Source organism: Echeneis naucrates, chromosome 4 (genome assembly GCF_900963305.1).
Source record: "Echeneis naucrates chromosome 4, fEcheNa1.1, whole genome shotgun sequence".
Taxonomy (NCBI): domain Eukaryota; kingdom Metazoa; phylum Chordata; class Actinopteri; order Carangiformes; family Echeneidae; genus Echeneis; species Echeneis naucrates.
In genome coordinates, this window is record NC_042514.1 from 22,218,667 (window position 1) to 22,237,591 (window position 18,925).

The following is an 18,925-nucleotide window of genomic DNA, read 5'->3' on the forward strand; positions in this document are numbered from 1 at the left end:
TATGTATGTATTGAAGCAGATGTTTGTGATTTGAACCTTCGGTTTCGAGCCTCTACAAGCTCGCTGAGCTGGTCCTGGGCTGCTCTGAGCTCTTCCAGACTCTGCTGGTAGCTGAGATCCGCAGAGCCCGACCGCTCCAGGATGGAAACCTGATTGGACAGCTCGCTGGTTCGATCCCGCAGCAGCTGGATGGACGTGTACAAGTTCTCATCGTCTTCGTCCTGCAGCCGCAGTAAGGATGAAGAGCAGAGGACAGAGTGTGAGTCAGAATCAGGCTGCCGATAGTTCAGTATGATCTGCCGTTTCACTGGATGTGATAATCACACTGTGTTATTGTTCAGCAAAATTGAGCCTTGCAAATTATTAAGAAAAAAAAAGACTCAAAATGAGACACTTTGCTGAAAAGTAAAACAGTGAATCAAACATAGAAAAATAAACATGTCGGAACAACTATACGATTATAAACACATAAATCTGAAACTTATATTTTGAATACTTTATATTTCTATTTAAAAATGATGACACCATGCAAATTTTACAAATTCTAAAAGTATTTGGTTTAGCTAAAATCAATAAAATCACTATTCACTTACTTCACATGACTTAAAACGGTAATATTAAATTATTCATAATAAAGTGTCATTGTTTTTTTTTTTACATTAGATAAATACAAATTTAGTATATGCATATAATATATTGATAAAATTGAAACATTTACTAATTCCGAAGCAACATACAAATAATATAAAATATGATATTAATATAAAATAATAAAATGGTTTGAAAAACTGATTATAATTTTTTTTTGTCGCATTCAGAATTTCATCATTATAAACACTGAAAATTTTTGAAAAAAACAAAAACAAAAAACAAAACATGAATTACAGCACTAAAATCATCCTCAAAGGAAATTTTCATTTTAGTTAAGTAAAGAGAAATAATTTTATACAAGCTAATTTCCTTAGTTTAAGGGGGTGGGGTGGTGTCTGTTTGTTTTTTATACTGTGATATAAAGTGATGTATAAAATAAAATAATTCTTAATGATATTCTAATACTAATTTGAACCATGACTGATAATTGATCAAATTTATAGTTGTACCTTTGCGTTGACAATCTCAATGTGGACTAGAAGTGATGCCAACTCCAGCTCCTCGCTGTAGCTGTTTCTCAGTGGGACGCTCCTATAGCCTGATAGCACAACAATATTTGACAATCAGACACAAAATCCAAAACTCAAAGAACTTCTGACCTCAGCCTTGTGTTCAGGCGATGAATGAACCCTCACCTGTTCGTAGTAGACGGACAGGATAGGTTGCCTGTGCCAGGAAGTTGGGGTCACTGAACATGTCTTCCTCGAAGACGGTGAAGCGCAGGAAGGAGAAGGTAGGGTTATGAATGTCAAACACAAATTGCCTCTGCACCCAAACAGGATTTAGACCGTTGTCAGCTGTGAAGGCAGAGACAAACAGACTGCTAGGACTTCCAGTGCAACACCGATTTAAACAGCACGAGCCCTGCTGTGGTTTTAGGGTGTCTTACCAACAACGTCTGTTTTGCACTTGCAGCTGTCATAGTCAGCTCCACAGATCTCCACCTCCACAAAGGGGCAGACAATGCTGCGGCCATTTTTAGGCAGGTGACGAGCCCCCAGTACCTGCAAGCAGGAAAGGTTGAATACAAGAGGCAGTCCTGGGGATGTCACAACTGTTTCAACAAATTTGATTTCCAGTATTTTTTCTTGCTCTCTCTGTAATCAATCAGACCTGTAACTGGATGGTGATTGGCTCCACATGCAATGTGTCCTTGTCGAAAGGGTCAAAGGCATCGCCCCTCATGATGTCGGGCTGGGGGACATAGCCACTGCTCCCTCCCAGCATGAACAAGGCCTGGTTCAGCTGCATGGGTTTATCTGCAGATGGACATTGGATGGACAACCTAGTTCAGGACTGAACCATCAGTGCGAAGTCAAGAATCATTCAGACCAGAACCTCAGGTTCATACTATGTCCTAAATGAAATCTTGTGTGTTTGGTCACCACTGTGTTCATTTCTCTTGATCAGCCAAATAGCAGTTTAATAAATGCATTGTAAAAAAAAAACTCACATGTATTTCTACATAGAATATATGTATAATTGGGACTCCAGTTTGTAATATTACCGTCATGAACTTTTTTTTTAAAATAGGTTATTTGGGAAGGGTGGATCGGGACTGCTCTGCGCTGTATCCTGATTGGGTGTCTGTCAATCACGCAGTAGCGCTGTCCCCCTAATCAAGCCCCTAAATCTATTTATGGTCCATTTTCCTCTAAATGGGACCATCATTTAAAAAATTAACATCATGTCTTGAAGACTTGAAACTCATTAGGCTAGATAAACGGAGAAAGAGGGACATTTTTCCCATAGTCTTCAATACAATTAGATTTCTTTACAAACGGTGGGGTCATAAAATAGGATGATGGTTTAAAGATCTACAGCTTTGGCTTCACTGTACAGATCCAGAACCCTTGACCTCTTGTGATCTGTCTGCCACATATTAACACACTGACCTGGGGTCTGGAAATTGAGTGCAACCAGCTGGGAGCCGCAGAGCCACATGGGCAGCGGGTCATAGTTGGACGAGTCCAGTCTCTGTCCTCGGGGGTAAACTCTGGAAAGCTGGCGTCGGTTGTACTGCAGGAAGCGCTTCCCTCTGCCTCGGGTTGCAAACTTCTCTGCCTTTGTCTCTGGGAAGGAAGACATGTCCCGATAGCACGCTCTCTCTGTCCCGATCTCTGCAAATGGCATTCAAGAGACAATGAGACACTCAAACACACACGGAGACAGTGAAAGGTGCAGTTTGGTTCGTACTGTCTTCATTGAAGGGGACAGGTCTGCAGTAAACCACCAGTTCCGACAACTCCACCGCAATCTTTTTCCTCCTCTCCATCTGCTTTTCCTCCTGCATCTATCACCGTGTAAATGAGACAACAACAACAACCCAGAGGTGACAACAATATGGAGATTGCTTGTAAACATTTTGTACTTCTGTGCGTCATACCAACCCGAGCGTCGGCGTTCTGTGCAGCCTCTCTGATCTTTCCAACCCAGCTGCTCAGATCCTCCATGCTGTCTGCAGCTACGTCCAGCGTCTGGACCGGGTGAGAGGAGAGATGCTGCGAGTGGATGGTGAACACATACAGCCTTGAGTTCTTCCCATCTTTATGGACCACTGGACAAAAAAGTAGGAGGGAGGTCGAGGTCAGGGGAGAGAGCTTGGCCCGAGAGGGAAGCTGTAAATTAGCCGGTGTCCTGAGTAGAGAATTAGGTCACGACCGCTACATGCAATTGGTGTGTTCAGAGCCTCTCTCTTTGTTTTCTGCACTGAAGAAACCTCTATTTATTTCAAAAGGCTCCAAGAAATGCAGTAAAACGACCACAAGCTGGAACTCTGGCTTGACTCACAGCTGGTTCTCCTCTCCTCCACTGACTTCTGTAACCTCATGCTACAAAATGTTCTTTCTGTTTTCGTTGAAGAGGTTCATTACATTTGGTACATTAACAAGTAAATTGTGTATTAAAACCCCCCCTTCAGTGTGGAGCACTTTTGGTTCCTACCTGAAGTAATTTACAGGGGTACAGGACTGAATGTGGAATTGTCGTGGAAACACATGTGCTGCCAAAGGGCAGAATGAAGGTGTGTTAACTGTGGTGCGGATGAATAAAAAAGATAATTGACTGTAGCTCACTTATCAGCCACAGTGACTGGAAACCAACCAAGAAAGTAGTGGGGTAACACTTAATCTGTTGTCAAGTAACCACTTTCACTGGGCCACTAGATATTGCACAAACAACCTTTAATTTGCCTGGTAAATGACACCTAACTAAAGGAAACTGCTCCCCTCTTTGTTTCACTGGACTCACCAATGTGGCAGCTGGGGACGTCGATGAAGCCCTTGAGGAACGTACCCAGGGGACTGTTCTCTGTGGACTGAGGATAGACAGCAATGAAGACGGCCGACTTCAGACCAGTAAGACCATGATGCATCACACCAGACTCACCACTTCGTCCAGCTCTCTTGTAGGAGAGCTGGGCACCTCCATCACGTAGTTCGCGGGAAACCACAGCTGCTTCTTTCCACCATAGTCGCCTCGCCACCTAAAGAGACCCCAGAGGTAAACAAGGAGCTTGTGTGAGCAATCAAACACGCACAGGAAGTGACGGGCACTCACTCACCAGCCACCCTCCTGCTTGTCCACGTTGAGGATGAGTGCCTGTTTGGGGAAGCACAGCTCGTCCTCCCTCTGGGCCCGGTAATCATACAGTGCTTTGACTGTACACTGAAACACATCAGGAGCATGTTTACTTCAGCACAACTGTGAAATATTCTCAAACAGGCCTGGAGTGAAGGAGATAAATAATTAGAGCATCTTCTAAATAGGCAATCCCGGTGAAAAATACTACAGTCTGCGTGTTGCTGTCAAAGAGCCAAAATCAACACGCGCTGCTGCCAGCAACAATCGATTTAGTTGAAATGTTTTTTGTATTCTTCTATCACACATTCTTATTGTTTTGGAATGATCTTTCAAACTGAACTTTACAAATGAATCATTATCATCCCAAACTTTGTTCCATCTGACTTTCTCTCTCATTTGTAGTGGCTTAAAAAGGTTTCTCACTCACCCGAGCTGTCGGCATCTTATTGGCCTCCACGTAGAAATGCGGCGTGCGAACTTCATACAGTGCCCCGTAATCAAGCTCCTGGAAGATAAATAACAAGTTTACTTCTGGGCCTTTGTGTGTGTGTATATATATATATATATATATATATATATAAAAGTGATTTTCAGATTGTTAATCATAAATCTAAGGGTTTTCAAAGTTTTCTAAAGTTAAATGGTGACTGGAAACACTGTGTTCTTAGTGTGTGTGTCCGTGGATGTGCATGTTTAGCTGACCGTGGTGCCCATTCGGTCCAGCGTGTCCTCATTGATGGGGTAGCGCAGCCTCATCTTGCGGTAAAGAGGATGTTTCTCGTAGTAGCTCACCAGATCCACCAGACTCTCAAACTCTGCCGAGCTGCCGAGCATGAAGAGTCGCCCCTCCTGCTGGATACGGCAGTGCTTAATCTTCCCCTCTGCCCTGTGGGCAGACAGACATGCAACTGTTTTCACACCCAGCAGAAACTAGAGGAATTGCACTCCCTACTAAAGCATGTGTCCATCCCCCACCTGAAGGAGATGGCATAGGAGCTGTGCTCACTCCTCTTTCGCACCAAGAAAGCTCCGTCCTTTGGAACACGCATGAGCATGTGTTCGGCCTGAACGCGGGACAGACTGGAGTGGTACCACCTGGAAAACACAACATACAAGTCAGCGTCTGATCTTTGTCAGATTAGTGAATGAGATTTACAGGCGTTCATCACTCACTCCCTGCTCTCATGTGCATTGGGCTGAGGCACGGGGTTGCCTAGCCTCATCTCAAACTCATTGCAGCGCAGTGGCGTGTCTCTGTAGTGGCAGATGAGGCGGTAGAGGCTGTCGAAAACCAGGTTATCTGTCAGGTAGAAATGGGTGGAGCCAGACTCCTGACGTGAGTGGATCCTGCAGTGCTGCACTCGACCAGAGCGCCTGCATGAGGAGGACCAGGAGTTAGTCGGCAAACGCGTTGGTGCAGCTGTGTTGGAGTAAGGATAACTGTGGCTGAGGCCAATATTTACCAAATAATGAAGGAACCAAATAGGTAGATCAATGTGAGGAATGACTTATGTGGATGTTATATGATATTCACTAAAATTTCCTAATCGAAATTAGTGAAACTAACAAAGTCATTCCTACATTTTTGGATCTTTTTTTTTAATTTTCCTAGTTTTTTTATGTTATTCTGTAAAATAAAACTGAACTAAATGACTAAAGCATGACATTCTTAATGTGTTGCGAGACTTAATTACTTTTAAACGGCTTCTTTTCTTATTTCTTTTTTTTTTACCTGTTCTGCTCATCAGCTGGGGCAAGCAGTATGAATGTCCCTGGTGCCTTATTGTGCTGAAACAGTTTTACTCTGTAAACTGTTTTTCTTGTCTTTGTTAGTATACGTAAGAGCTGAGAGCCACATTGCTATACTGCTTACAGCTGTGATCATCATATTTTGAAATTCTTCGAAATCATTGTCTTCTCTAACTCTTAAAAAAAAAGAGATGCAACTGCATTCACTTTAAAGGTCCAAATTTTAAGTCCAGTGTTTTATCTGTACATTTAATTTCCTTAAGAAGTTATGTTTTTAGTTTTAAGAACCAAAAGCCATCAGTGTCAGTGCAGGTGAGTAGCCTTTACTCTGTATGGACCTTTAAGGTAATTTCCTATTGTTACTGACCAGAAGGAGAGGGTGTAGTCCCCGACAAACGTCTCACTCTCTCTGACCAGGAAGGTGCCATCTTTGGCCCCACCCTCACAGTACTCCTGCAGCAGCTTCTCAGCCACCTGCCGGCCGTCTCGACCGCCGCCCAGTTTCCCATGGAACCATCGCTCTGCACAGTGCTGCTCGTTGTTGTTACACTCCTGACGCATAGCAGAGAGGAGATGTTGAAGCACATACAGATACTTTTATACTGACAGACATCCTCAATTCATCATCTTCAATACATCATTTGAGGATGAGCTAATCTACAATGTAGTTTTCAGTCCAGTTTGTTAGTTAAAAGGATATTCCTCCCACAAGTCATGGAAGAAGGGATAATTAGTCGTGTTACTTCCAAGAATACCTGTTGAGAGTCAGCATGAACTTAACCTGCTTATTATATTAACCATCATATTCTTACTTTCTCTTACTGCTATCATCGTCATCATTATCATCTCCTTACCACTTTTCCTTCATCATCATCCTCTTCATCAGCTGTCTGGTAGTGGGACGTCTCCTCTGAGTAATAGATCTTATTACTGGTCAGGACGAAGTAATGTGGAGTCCAGGTCTGTAGATCAGAGACACAATTCAGTTAGGATCAATGCATTATCAACACACACACACACACACACACACACACACACACACACAACTATACACTCGGTACACACTCACATGGTCGATGGGGTCTTCGAGGTACAGGATGCCGTTCTTCAGTGAGTTGCTGATGTCATTTTCAGAATAGCTGGCTGACGTCACCTCCTCATACAGGGTCCCCTCCACCAGCTTTTTGTGCTGTGACATGATAACAAAGATTGAGACAGCTTGATCTTCAGCTAACCTACATGTTACCATGTCAGACATAAATTTTCAAGAAAAGTTACATAACTAGAATCACTGCTTCACCATTGTGTTCATTAGCTTAGAGTGAAATATGGTCACAACCTCCTTGTCCTGAGCTACAGTGGTGATTAATGGCCAAAGTATAATTTGCAGAGCCTTCTCATTTCACAGTGAAGTGGACGTTTGACCTTGCGGATACAAAGTGTCCTTTCATTTCATCCTTATACACCTTTTAGTTAAATTGTGTCATAAATAGTGTATGAATTCATGATCAGTTTACACAGACCTTGACCTCTGAATACCAAATTGTGATTTGTTTTATTCTTTTGCATTATTGATATATTTATAGATGATGATTGGAAAAGTTTCAGACCTGAAATAAATAATGAGTTAGTAAAATACAAAAATTTTCCAACAAATTAAAAAATTTAACTTTAATGGACAAATAATGAACCTTGTAAATCATCTCCGTGGATTAACAACACATCCAGGCAGTTAAGAAAGTTCATAAATGGCATTTACATCCTGAGTGTGAGTTCGACACAATTTGAAGAAGGAGCAGCTTGGCTAGCCTTCGAAAACGCTTCAGGTTCAATTTCTTGGAGCTTCACAAATGGGACGAGTTTGCCTCTACCTTGAAATGTAAACCTGATTTCCTGTGCAGCAAACAGCAAGTGTGTGTGTGTATGGGGGTGTGCGCGCGCGCGTGTGTGTGTGTGTGTGTGTGCGTGCGCACGCACCTTAATGAGGATCTTCCTGCGGAGCTGGTAAGGAGAAGGGAGCTCTTCTGCGTTGTTATCAACCGGCTTGGTTAGCAGCAGATCTCCAAACACCTTTTTAAAGTGTGTGGCCATGTTCCTCTGTTGGACCACGCTGCAGTGGTCCTCGATGGACAGGATCACAGGATACCTGCACAAACACAATGCCTAGTTGGTTTGTGACCTCTCTGCCTAGATCAACTGGATCATCTCCATACATAATGGCTGAAGGTGACCGAAGGTTAAGGTTATTATCGAGGTCAAGATAAAGCACTCACTCAGATGTGACAAAGGCGTGTTCTTTGATAGTGTGCAACACGTCCAGGAATTTGATCTTGGAGGTGAGGGTGTGGCCGTGATAGATGATTGGCAGGTCATCGGGCCCATCCCAGCAGTCCACTAACATCACAAAACACAGCTCAAGTTTGCTGTCCAGCTGTTAGATGCACAGAAGAAGCTGCACTGATTCAGCTAAATACTAAGACATTGATAGAGCAACACTGGGATGTGCATCAAAAATATTTTATGGTGCAAAAACAGTGCACCGTAAAATCAAAACTTCATGCACTGCCCCCAAATTCAGTTTCTTCTTACGTTCGATGCAGCGGCAGCCCATCCTCAGGCAGCGGGCATAGGCTTCTAGAGATGATTCACTGGAAAACTGGTCCCCTGTCAGGTAGCTGGGAAAAATGACCACAAGGGAAAATGTTCACTGTAACACCAATCTGCTATTACTTATCTTTAATTTTATTTCCTGTTTTTGCTTGAGCAAAACTTTAGACAAATTGATGTTTGATAAATTGCTGAATGATTTATTTTGATTTATTGGCTTTTTGTTTTCAGTTCTACTTCCAATAAAAAAGATTAGCCGAGCTAAGCTAGGCTAAGATAAACTAAGTCAATACCACTTGTTTCTAAAACAGCAAGTAATCAGATTTTCTAAAATGCTGAGTGAGTCTTGGAATCACAAATATCAGAATAAGAGCATATCAATCTCCTTTTCATACAACAAGATCTGATTATATGGAGACACCCAGACAGTAAAGACAAATTATGAGGCATACGTGTTGTGTGAGGAGGAGATCCAGTACTGGGACAGAGGTCGCTTCATGTCGTCGTGAATGACAGGTGAGAGTCCGGGATCACATATGGAGTTTTCTTTGGAGAACAGGAAGGTCAGGAACTAAGAAAACAGAGTCATGTGATCAGACTGTAAGGTAAGACAACAATCTGCTCAATTTGTTTCCATTTTTGTGTATATGTGTGCTCGCATTATCATGGCACCTCATCCAGTTGTAGCATGGGCTCAGGCTGCGGTCCCCCCCTCATGTACCCCATGAGAAACTCTCTGGCCCGGCTCAGATCCGACGCCCAGGACTCCTGAGTGAATACAAAGGAGTTTTCTTGAACCTTTCTTTTTGAGAACTTTTTCTGGGGTTGGGCTGAACTTGCTCAGTACCTTCTGGTCCATCTGTAAAAACTTCTGGAAGTCGTAGAGAGAGATCTGACAGAGCTCTGGCCTGTCAACGTTTCTACAAACACAACAATTTTCAAGATGTCAGACGGCAAGTGGAGAGAAATTTCAAGACAATTATGCAAGAAAGCAGGCACACTAATGTACACTTCTCTGACTGGCTGGTAACCTGATTACTCTGCATGCGCCAAATCTAATTATGCCATTTTTTGGGTTAATGTCCCATAACATTAACAAAAGAGCCAAGGAAAAAAAAAAGCATTAAAGTTCCATTAAAATGGGAAAAACACATGGAAATGCTTTACTTTCCAGAATGCCAAATCTTTCCGTGGGACATTGACAATCAGAGTGTATTTTAAAAAATACCCTGGATAGCTGGGGTGACAACAGTAAGGGAGACGTGAGGAGGAGAAAGACAAGGAGGTGTGACAGAGGTGGAGGTGGAAAGACTCACCGCAGAGGGAAGGAGAGCTCCAGTTGCTCAATAATCTGGGAACAGAAGGGGAGGAACCATGTGATGGACAGGTGGGGGGGAGCCAGTGAAGCATAAAACAGTAACGTGTGGTGTGAGTGCAGCAGTGGGAATGCGCAACGTGCTGGTGAAACTACTCAAATGCTGTACCTAAAGGCAATTTTAAGGTGGTATTTTATTTTGGAGACCATCTCCACTGCTAGTATCTGAAGACAGGAGAAACCGATGTAGATTTAAGATTTTACAATCAGTCTTATTGAAGTTTGTTTATGGAAATCCTGAAATTAATCTTCCTCAGGTTTCCTGGACGTGTAAAGGTGATTTTGCTGTAGGATGAAGGAATTACTGTGGTAATAAACCCAGAATGACTGAATGAATCACACTTCACACAAAACTTGTGGATGACTAACACTTATTTAGTTAATGGTCATGCACATTAGAAATTTGGACTCTTATCCTAAATGAAGCCTTCATTTACATGGAGAGTGGATTGTGTTTTTTTATCCAAATCAAATAACTATTTATTGTTATACAGATTACACGATAACATCTCTATGAACGCTGGTATCCCTTTAATATCATTGATGGTGATGATATAAATCAGGTTTTTTGCATTAATGTGATCAGATGTGGCTGCACAAGCCAGACATTAATACATGTGTTTTCTTTGGAAACATGCAGAGCTCTGGATGTTGACTGTCTTTCATTAGAAGAAGATTTAAGTACGTCTTCCAACATTCTAATAGTGTCTATCAGTGCAAGTGTGTGGGTTTTAGTGGAAAACCAAACACAGGCACTCACACTCTTCTGTGCATCAAACATTAGTGTCCTGTACAGCTGTGCAAAGTTAGGGTACGACAGGTCACTCCTGGCCTCCACTTCCTGTCAGTGTGACACAAGGCAACGTCAGAAAACCTCACAGGGGCAAAGATGGGTGACATGAGTGGCCTTAAAGTGATTTTACTCTGCCCTCACCTGGAGCTTGTCTTTGAGGAAACGCATGTTGGGGACTCTGTAGTTGATCTGAGGCAGCAGAGTTTTCACGTCCTTTATTGTGATACTGGAAACAAGAAAATGAAGAAGAAGAAAGCGTCAGACAAACTGAAGCAGCAACTGTCTGACACTGAAGGTTGACTGAGCAAACAATGGAGAGGCAACAACTATATATGGAGAATTTCTCTGAGAAAGTCAATTATGTTTGACTTTTCACCAGGAGGGGGCGCTGTGCCGTTTGAAGTATTAGCATCAGTGTAAAGTTTTAAATGTGTTTGAAATGAACAAGAAGATTTTCAGTTTGTACTCAATAAAAGTAAAAGGAGTCAGTGGAAAGAAAATTTGCCTTTTAAAAGCAAAGGAGGGAATATTCACTAGAGCACCAAGAATGGATTAAACCTCTGCGGAAAATAGTCCCCAACAAGACCACCGTTTGATAACAAAATCCCAGAATGTCCAGTTTACTCTTTGATCTGATTCTTTTGACAAATGATGATTTGATTTATTCATTCTTTTGAGTAGTTAAACATGAGTCAAATCCTGTTCCTGCGTAGAAAATGGTTTCCTCTAGTAATAGTGCTTGTGCATGTATAACCTGTCAGAGCCAATTACAAAAAATAGGTTTAAAAAAAGCTATAAGAATAAATATCTTAATATTTTAAAAATATTTTTCCAAAAGCCTCTGACTCTCTTTACACCTGAGACTGTGTTGAAACGGCATTGACCTAGTTGAGCATTTCTCAACCTTTCGAAACAGAAGTAAGCACATGCACTTTGTTGATGTTTGGAAGCTTTCAGTCATGTTACATGAACTTTAGCCACAGATGGGGCTAACCAAGACAGTTGGCGCAGAGACTGAGCCGTTTTTCCTCCAACTTTCACACTACATTTTCAAGGCTGACACAGATTAGAGGTCTTCAAAATAGACATTTTGAAATCTGCATTTCCGTGAATCTGAGGCAGAGAAGATCTTTTTGGGGTCAACGACCAATGGCCATCAGTGCAAGGTCTGATCCGTCCCTCCTCCCTTTTCCCTGTCTAGCTAATGTTACTATTTTCACAAGAGACAGGAAGTTGCCCTCTCCCAGCCCATCGCATCACTTCCTGCTCCTTATCAGGCAGGGGCAGGTTGTTTGTCCTGGAGCAGCTTCCACCCAAACAGAAGCCTGGACTCATTAATATGAGCATTAGAGAGAAAATGACTGATTGTGTGTGTGTCGACACGTTAGGGTCAGGGCAGATTCCTGACAGGGTAGCAGGGGGGTAACAAGCTCTTTAATGACATCTGGATCTGGTATGACCTTTCCACCCACCGGCTGTGACGGGTCCGACCCAACAAGCATTCATTACAGGCTGCTGTAAAAAAAAGAAAGAAAAGAAAAAAAAGGGAAGGGAGGTTTGACGTGTTGGCGGCGACTCACCCACCTGCCCTCATGGTTCCTGTCCATGACTTCAAACTGTTTCCTCAGCCACCTACAGGGGGAGGATGGAGGAAAATAATGAAAGTCCAACTACCTAGGTGAAGCTGTTTTTTTATGGCAGGCAAGGCAAGTTTATTTATAAAGCGTAATTCATATAAAGGGCAATTCAATGTGCAATTTACATTAAGAGGGGCAGCATGGCAGCATAGTGGTTCACACTGTTGCCTCACAACAAGAAGGTTGGGGGTTCGGATCCCCCCAGATTTAACATTCTCTCCTGGTGCCTGCGTGGGTTTCCTCCCACTGTCCAAAGACATCATGTTTGGGTTAACTGGTGACTCTAAATTGTCCATAGGTCTGAGTGAACGTGAGTGGTCTCTGTTTGTCTCTGTGTGTTGGCCCTGTGATGGACTGGTGACTTGTCCAGGGTGTACCTCGCCCTCACCCAGAATGAGCTGGGATTAGGGCTCTGGCAGCCGCCTTGACCCAGAAACAGATAAGTAGTTGAAAATGAATGCATGAATGAACACAGAGTGTGTTAAAAATGGCTGCTACTAAAATGTGATTGTTGACTCGCTGTAGTATTTATGGGAAAATTAAAGAGACTTTTCCCTCCAGAAACAGGTAGTGCCTGAAATAAAACCTCCAACTTTCCATACAAAGACTCTGATCTAGATCACTGACTAAGTCTGACAGCCATGTAGACTGAGAACAGAAACTGATCCAGCACTCAGATGGACAGCCTCCGCTCTATAATACAGACTGCACAGACCATTGAGGGAGTGTGTGTGGGAGCCGCTGACTCTACAGGTGTTGAAATAACATTCAGTCCATTCTGCGCTAACTTCAGACAGCTAGGCCAAGTAGCTTCTACTTTCCACATGTAATAAAAGCTAAACAGCATGATGGGTCCAGTACATTATTTTTAGTAGTTAAAGGGTTAACAGGGTTAATACAAAAGCTGCAGGATTATTAGATTTAGAGGCTGAAAATAAGAAGTATTAAAATGTGTCTGTATTTTTAAAGTCCTGTAAAAAGCTGATTATACCCCCTGCCGCACAAACACTTTACACAACCGCCATAAACAGCCGAAATTAGCCATTTTCATTTCCGTTGACCATTTCCAAACATATAACACACACAACCAAACTCTTGTCTTTCACCCACACGCCCTCACAACCTCTCTCTGTTCTCCAGCTCTTCACCATGGAAGCCAAGACCTGCCTCCGCACATTCATCTGGAGTAAATATTTTCATCCCTAAACAAATATTTGTCCTTTCCTCCTGACCAGAGACTTCCTCTCCAGGACGCTGCTTCTTCTGATGGAAGCAGATATCACTTTAATTGCACATAGGTCGGTCTAGGAGAGTGGCAGCTGCATTATAAATACACCAAACAAATATCTTAGTGATGCTTGTTAATATCCTCAGGCACTTAACTTTTTAATGTCCTGCTCAACTGTTTTGTAGAGGCCTATATTTTAAAAACTTTATTTTATTTTTTTTTTTTGTTATTATTGCCCCAAGGAAATAAAAAATGCTAAGAAATTATTTTTCAATTGCTTTTTTGCCTAAGGTTGCCTGAAGTTATTGTACTCGGCCCTAAGCACCTCAGAGAAACGAAAGCTAATCATCTAATCAGTGTAGATGGCATCACTTTGGCTTCCAGCTCCACTGTTAGAAACCTTGGAGCAACCTTTGACCAAGACATGTCCTTTGTCTCTCACATAAAACAAGTCAGTAGGGCAGCTTTCTTCCACCTGAGAAACATTAGGAAAATCCTCTCTCAGGATGATGCAGAAAAACTAGTCCATGCATTTGTAACTTCTAGGCTGGACTACTGTAACTCATTACTATCTGGATGTCCAAACAAATCTCTGAAAGGCCTTCAGTTATTTCAGAATGCTGCTGCATGAATATTAACAGGAACTAGGAAAAGAGATCATATCTCTCCTGTTAGCTGCTCTTCATTGGCTGCCAGTAAAATATAGAGTAGAATTTAAAATCCTTCTGTTAACATATAAAGCTCTTAATGGCCAAGCTCCATCATATCTCAGAGAGCTCATAGTTCCTTACTGTCCTAGCGGGCCACTCTGCTCTCTAGATGGAGGTTTACTTGTGGTTCCTAGAGTCTCCAAGAGTAAATCTGGAGGCAGATCGTTCAGTTATCAGGCTCCTCTTCTATGGAACCAACTTCCAGTATCGGTCCGGGGGCGGACTCTTTAGTAACTTTCAAGATCAGGCTTAAAACTTTCCTGTATGACAGAGCTTATAGTTAAAAAGTTAAAGTCCATCTACTCTTTAGCTATGCTGCTGGGGGAAGGACTGAGCACCCCCCCACCCCCCCATTGCATGCGCTGACAATAACCATGCTTCTTAGAAATCCCCGTTTCTCCCAGTTCTAAGCATGTGTACTGCGTTTACTAACCATGTTTTCCCAAAGTCTCTGTCTCTCCCAGCTCCTCTCCTCTCTCCCTGTCCTCATCCTGCAGGTGGTGACTCATCGCCATCCCATGTTCCTGCAACGCCTGCTGCTCCCTTATCCTCATGAACTCCGCACTACAGCATCATCTCCATGATCTCCATGCAGCATCATGTTCCTGCCTACACCTGTTTTGAATATCTCCCTCTCTTTCTCCCACTCTCAACCCAACCGGTCGAGGCAGATGGCCGCCCCCCCTGAGCCTGGTTTTGCTCAAGGTTTCTGTCTCTTAAAGGAAGTTTTTCCTTGCCATTGTCGCAAAGTACTTGCTCATCAGGGGATCTGTTGGGTCTCTTTAAATCATTTTATAAAGAGTTTGGTCTCGACCTGCTCTATATGTAAAGTGCTTTGATGTAACTTTGTTATGGTTTGGCGCTATACAAATAAATCTGATTTGATTTGATTAGATTTTTCCTTAGTGAGGACATTAAAGGGTTAATGTGATGCATTTTGGTTCATGTGAGAACTGGCTAAACCTAAATCCTGTGGCTTACAAATCTCAATTTATCCATCTGTAACTTTGTTTTGAAAGACACAATTAATGAAAATTTTCATTAACTTCTTTTGAAACTCCTCAGTGTTGGAGGCTTAAAGGGCCACATGTGATGGACGAGGTGAATTTCAGTTACTGCTCAATGCCGCTGAACTTTTAGAGAGCTAACCACATCAGCTCCTCACATCTGGATAACTGCTGTCCCGAACCAGATGTAACCTCCGGTGTGAAGGGAGAAAGGGGGTGTTTATAATGAGCCACCAAGCATTTCTACGCCCATAAATCTGCCTCTGCATGGGTGGGGCTAAAAGGTGTCTCACTTCTCTCATCTCAGTGACCACTTAAGTACTCATTATGCACAATTCTAATTGTTTTTTGATAATCAAAACGAATATATTAAAGATTCATGTCCACAAGTCTTACCTGTCTGTCTGCTGCGGCGCAGGTGCTCTCTGAGTACTAGCCATCAGTGATTTGAGGCCAGTGATCCACATGTTCACCTCCTCTTCGCTGAAGGCTGCAAAAAGTCACAGAACAAAGAGAGAGAAAAGGTCATGATCTGGGAGAAGACTCCTGGCATAAAGCAACAGAGATAGTGCCTTTCATTGTGGTCATCAAATTTTTCTGCAAACAAATGCACTGACATCCGGACATAAAAATAGATAATCAGTCTCTAATCGAAGTGACCTGAGCAGTCACCAGACCAATAATGATGCACTTATCCTTTAAAGGATGAGAATTGTGATACTCTTTTATTTTTCCATTTACCCCACTACAGCGCCAAGCCTGGATTAATCTGCAACAGAAACTAGCCCTGAACAAAATGTAATATAAATGTAAAATAATGTATTATTTTTAAATATAAAACTATGTGCTCAGGAACATCAGAGAAGTGGTTAGAAATGAACACATTGGTGTTGTTTTTGCTCTTTTCATGGGACATTTAAGAGGAAAATAAAAGACAGATGACGCTTTGAATTATTATATTAGATGATCAGATTTCGGTCAAATGAAACAGGGATGTTGAGTTGTTCAACCCCCAGAAAGAACACACAGACAGACATGCACAGCACACAGTGCAGGATGTGCGCACACTGACCAGCCACGCTGAGCGTCTTGAGGCGGAACTCCAGGCCGTAGAGCACAATGAAGCAGAGTGCAGAGTCCAGTTTACGGGCCTCCTCCGGGTACCGCTCGAAATCACGTGAACTCTTCCCCAACCGCAGCTCCTGGATCTCTCGTATGTCGACTGGAGGGAGGGAGTGAGGGCAGGAGATAGGGATGGAAGGAGGAAGGAAGGAAGGAGAGATGGAGATCGTGTTGCATGAACACAAATATTCACTGCCATGAATCACACTTTGACACACATAAGTCTGCTGCTGGAGACCTTAACAAATGGACTGTGTGTGTAAGAGCCCAGAGAACGAACACACACACACACACACACACATTTCAGCTGTCGGTGGCAGGATGCTACTTAATGTCTACAGAGGTTTTTCAGCAGCAGGAGCCAAACAAACAGCTGCTTTCTCCAAGTTTTCTTCACATTTATTTGGAAGGAGATTCACAAAACCTTAAACTTGTAGAAACCTCTGACGGAACAAGTCACTTTAAGGACATAAAACTGAGCTGGAGCCATAAAAGTGCCTTAAAATGTTACCAATCCCCTTCAGTCTGCTCCTGGATAACTCTGAAGTCACTTTTCTAAAAAATAAAAAGCCAGCTATTGTCAAAATACATGAGTCACAACACATTTACCACAGATTTAAAGGTGCTTACAAAATCTTCAGTTGTTTCTCACCATCAGACGAAAAAAGGTTTTGTAAACTGTAGCTCTATTTATATTCATGAAATGGCACAACCTTCCTTGTTTTGTATATTATGGGATTGAAAGTCCAATACTGTGTAAAGGTAGACCTGCAAAAGGCTCTATCTCAATATTTAGATTTCTAAGGAATATTTTATTTGAATATTTGATTTATCAGTAACAATCATCATGTTTGGAGTTTCAGCACAAATGTAGCTACTTTGTGCTTTTTTTTTAGTATTTAATTTTGTCAAACAGTAAGGAGTTCCACAAGAATATGTTTGTGTGCCCAAACTTGATTTGAACAAATCTTGAGATGGTAGGCTTGTATGTCGACAGGTATAAGCTCCAAATGGTTCTAATCTGCAGTTGTGGCAAGTTTCCTGCAGTTTAGTGACCAATATATACATAAAATAATAACCTGTGTAGCATGTAAACGGTAGGTCAGGTGACTGACCACAGACGATGAAGTCAACTCTGGACTCCACTTTGACACTTGGACCAGTCGACACACCCACAAAGAAAATTCTGGCGTATTGACATAACACATGTCTTGGGCAAATATATGTAAACACAAACTCATAGTGGCACTCATACACCAATTCCAACATAATGCACACACATAGGGACTCTCATGAGGCTGGATGCTCTTTTCTTCCAAACTCCAGCCAATTGAAAACAGAAATAGTGGAAAGTTGTTTGATTTCAACATTTTCACTGTGAAAACATTATCAGTCCAACAGGAGGACAAAGAGGGAACAATCCAAGCCTGTTGCTGTTTTTTTAACCAGAGTTAATGCAAGCCACCCTCAGCAGGTTGTATATAATCCCAAATCAAAGGGCCAAGAAGAGAAATCTGGTTCCTATCTGACTCTCCTGCATGTGGAGATGACAGGCATCACGTTTGGCATGAGATTAAGAGAGAATGCCATTATCCTCAGATGGAACGTGTCCACATTTTACTGAGTGGGAGATGGGGCGGCTACACGTAATTGAAACTGTCTGACTTCTCACCCAGAGATGACCTGCTTTCTTTCAAGTTTCTGAGCTAATTCCCTGATAAGCAGAACAGTGACTTATACCTGCACTTTTCTGTAAATAATACTATTCTTCTGCACTTCTGGTTAGATGCATTTCATAGGATTTATACGTGTGCACAATGAAAATAAAGTGGAATCTAATCTAAAACAGTCTGTGGTCCAAAAAACTTCCTGACACCTTAAAGACAGACTTTGGAGATATTCTTTTTTCCCCCAACAAATCACTTTTCAAAAACAAATTTAAAAAAAGGAACTCTGACCATCAAAAGCCACTGGTTGCATAAATAATTAAACACATCAAATGAGCCACAGTCTTGAACCGGTTTGTGCCCTTCATTAGCATAAAAACACAGCTGTGTTTGCTGTGTCAGCTGGAGAACTTTCAAACTTTCATAAAAAAATATGATATTGGTAAGATATGGCAGGAAAAGAGAGATAGAGAAAACAGAGATTCTGTTGACATGAGTGAAAAAAAAGGAACTGGAGGAGGATGGAGTCACGAACAGAGAAAAGATGGCTGTCAATTGGTTGAAAGACACAAATATGACGGAAATGACAATGGGATGACAAATGGAGGAAGTGGACAGTATAATACAAGACTCAAATTAGCAATATCAGCATGCATCAACAGGAATGAGTTAATTCAAGGAATTCCAACTCTTAGTGTTGTTTGTATAAATAAATCAAGATATAAGATATAAGCTATAAAACAAAACCCATTGCTAAAAAAAGGGAAGAAAAAATTGTTCCCAACAAAGGCCAAAGT

At 42.1% G+C, this 18,925-nt stretch overlaps 1 protein-coding gene across 3 annotated transcripts in view; it reads right to left on the minus strand.

The window, feature by feature from the left end:
* LOC115041672 (1-phosphatidylinositol 4,5-bisphosphate phosphodiesterase gamma-1-like) overlaps positions 1–18,925 on the minus strand; it is a 29,023-nt gene that overhangs the window by 4,162 nt on the left and 5,936 nt on the right. For 2 of the 3 annotated variants that reach the window (XM_029499329.1, XM_029499328.1), the window contains 30 exons: positions 16,412–16,561; positions 15,736–15,829; positions 12,342–12,389; positions 10,899–10,983; positions 10,725–10,805; positions 9,906–9,940; positions 9,437–9,509; positions 9,262–9,357; positions 9,042–9,160; positions 8,572–8,657; positions 8,256–8,376; positions 7,960–8,128; positions 7,052–7,171; positions 6,837–6,944; positions 6,350–6,534; positions 5,407–5,607; positions 5,209–5,328; positions 4,936–5,119; positions 4,661–4,738; positions 4,214–4,317; positions 4,039–4,135; positions 3,901–3,967; positions 3,042–3,208; positions 2,848–2,944; positions 2,547–2,771; positions 1,765–1,910; positions 1,541–1,655; positions 1,287–1,448; positions 1,101–1,189; positions 37–221 (listed from right to left, as the gene is read on the minus strand). In XM_029499329.1, the coding sequence (XP_029355189.1) occupies positions 37–221; positions 1,101–1,189; positions 1,287–1,448; positions 1,541–1,655; positions 1,765–1,910; positions 2,547–2,771; positions 2,848–2,944; positions 3,042–3,208; positions 3,901–3,967; positions 4,039–4,135; positions 4,214–4,317; positions 4,661–4,738; positions 4,936–5,119; positions 5,209–5,328; positions 5,407–5,607; positions 6,350–6,534; positions 6,837–6,944; positions 7,052–7,171; positions 7,960–8,128; positions 8,256–8,376; positions 8,572–8,657; positions 9,042–9,160; positions 9,262–9,357; positions 9,437–9,509; positions 9,906–9,940; positions 10,725–10,805; positions 10,899–10,983; positions 12,342–12,389; positions 15,736–15,829; positions 16,412–16,561 (3,607 nt within the window). Of the gene's footprint in view, positions 1–36; positions 222–1,100; positions 1,190–1,286; positions 1,449–1,540; positions 1,656–1,764; positions 1,911–2,546; positions 2,772–2,847; positions 2,945–3,041; positions 3,209–3,900; positions 3,968–4,038; positions 4,136–4,213; positions 4,318–4,660; positions 4,739–4,935; positions 5,120–5,208; positions 5,329–5,406; positions 5,608–6,349; positions 6,535–6,836; positions 6,945–7,051; positions 7,172–7,959; positions 8,129–8,255; positions 8,377–8,571; positions 8,658–9,041; positions 9,161–9,261; positions 9,358–9,436; positions 9,510–9,905; positions 9,941–10,724; positions 10,806–10,898; positions 10,984–12,341; positions 12,390–15,735; positions 15,830–16,411; positions 16,562–18,925 lie in introns of those variants that run through there. The other variant, XM_029499331.1, reaches the window with a different exon arrangement.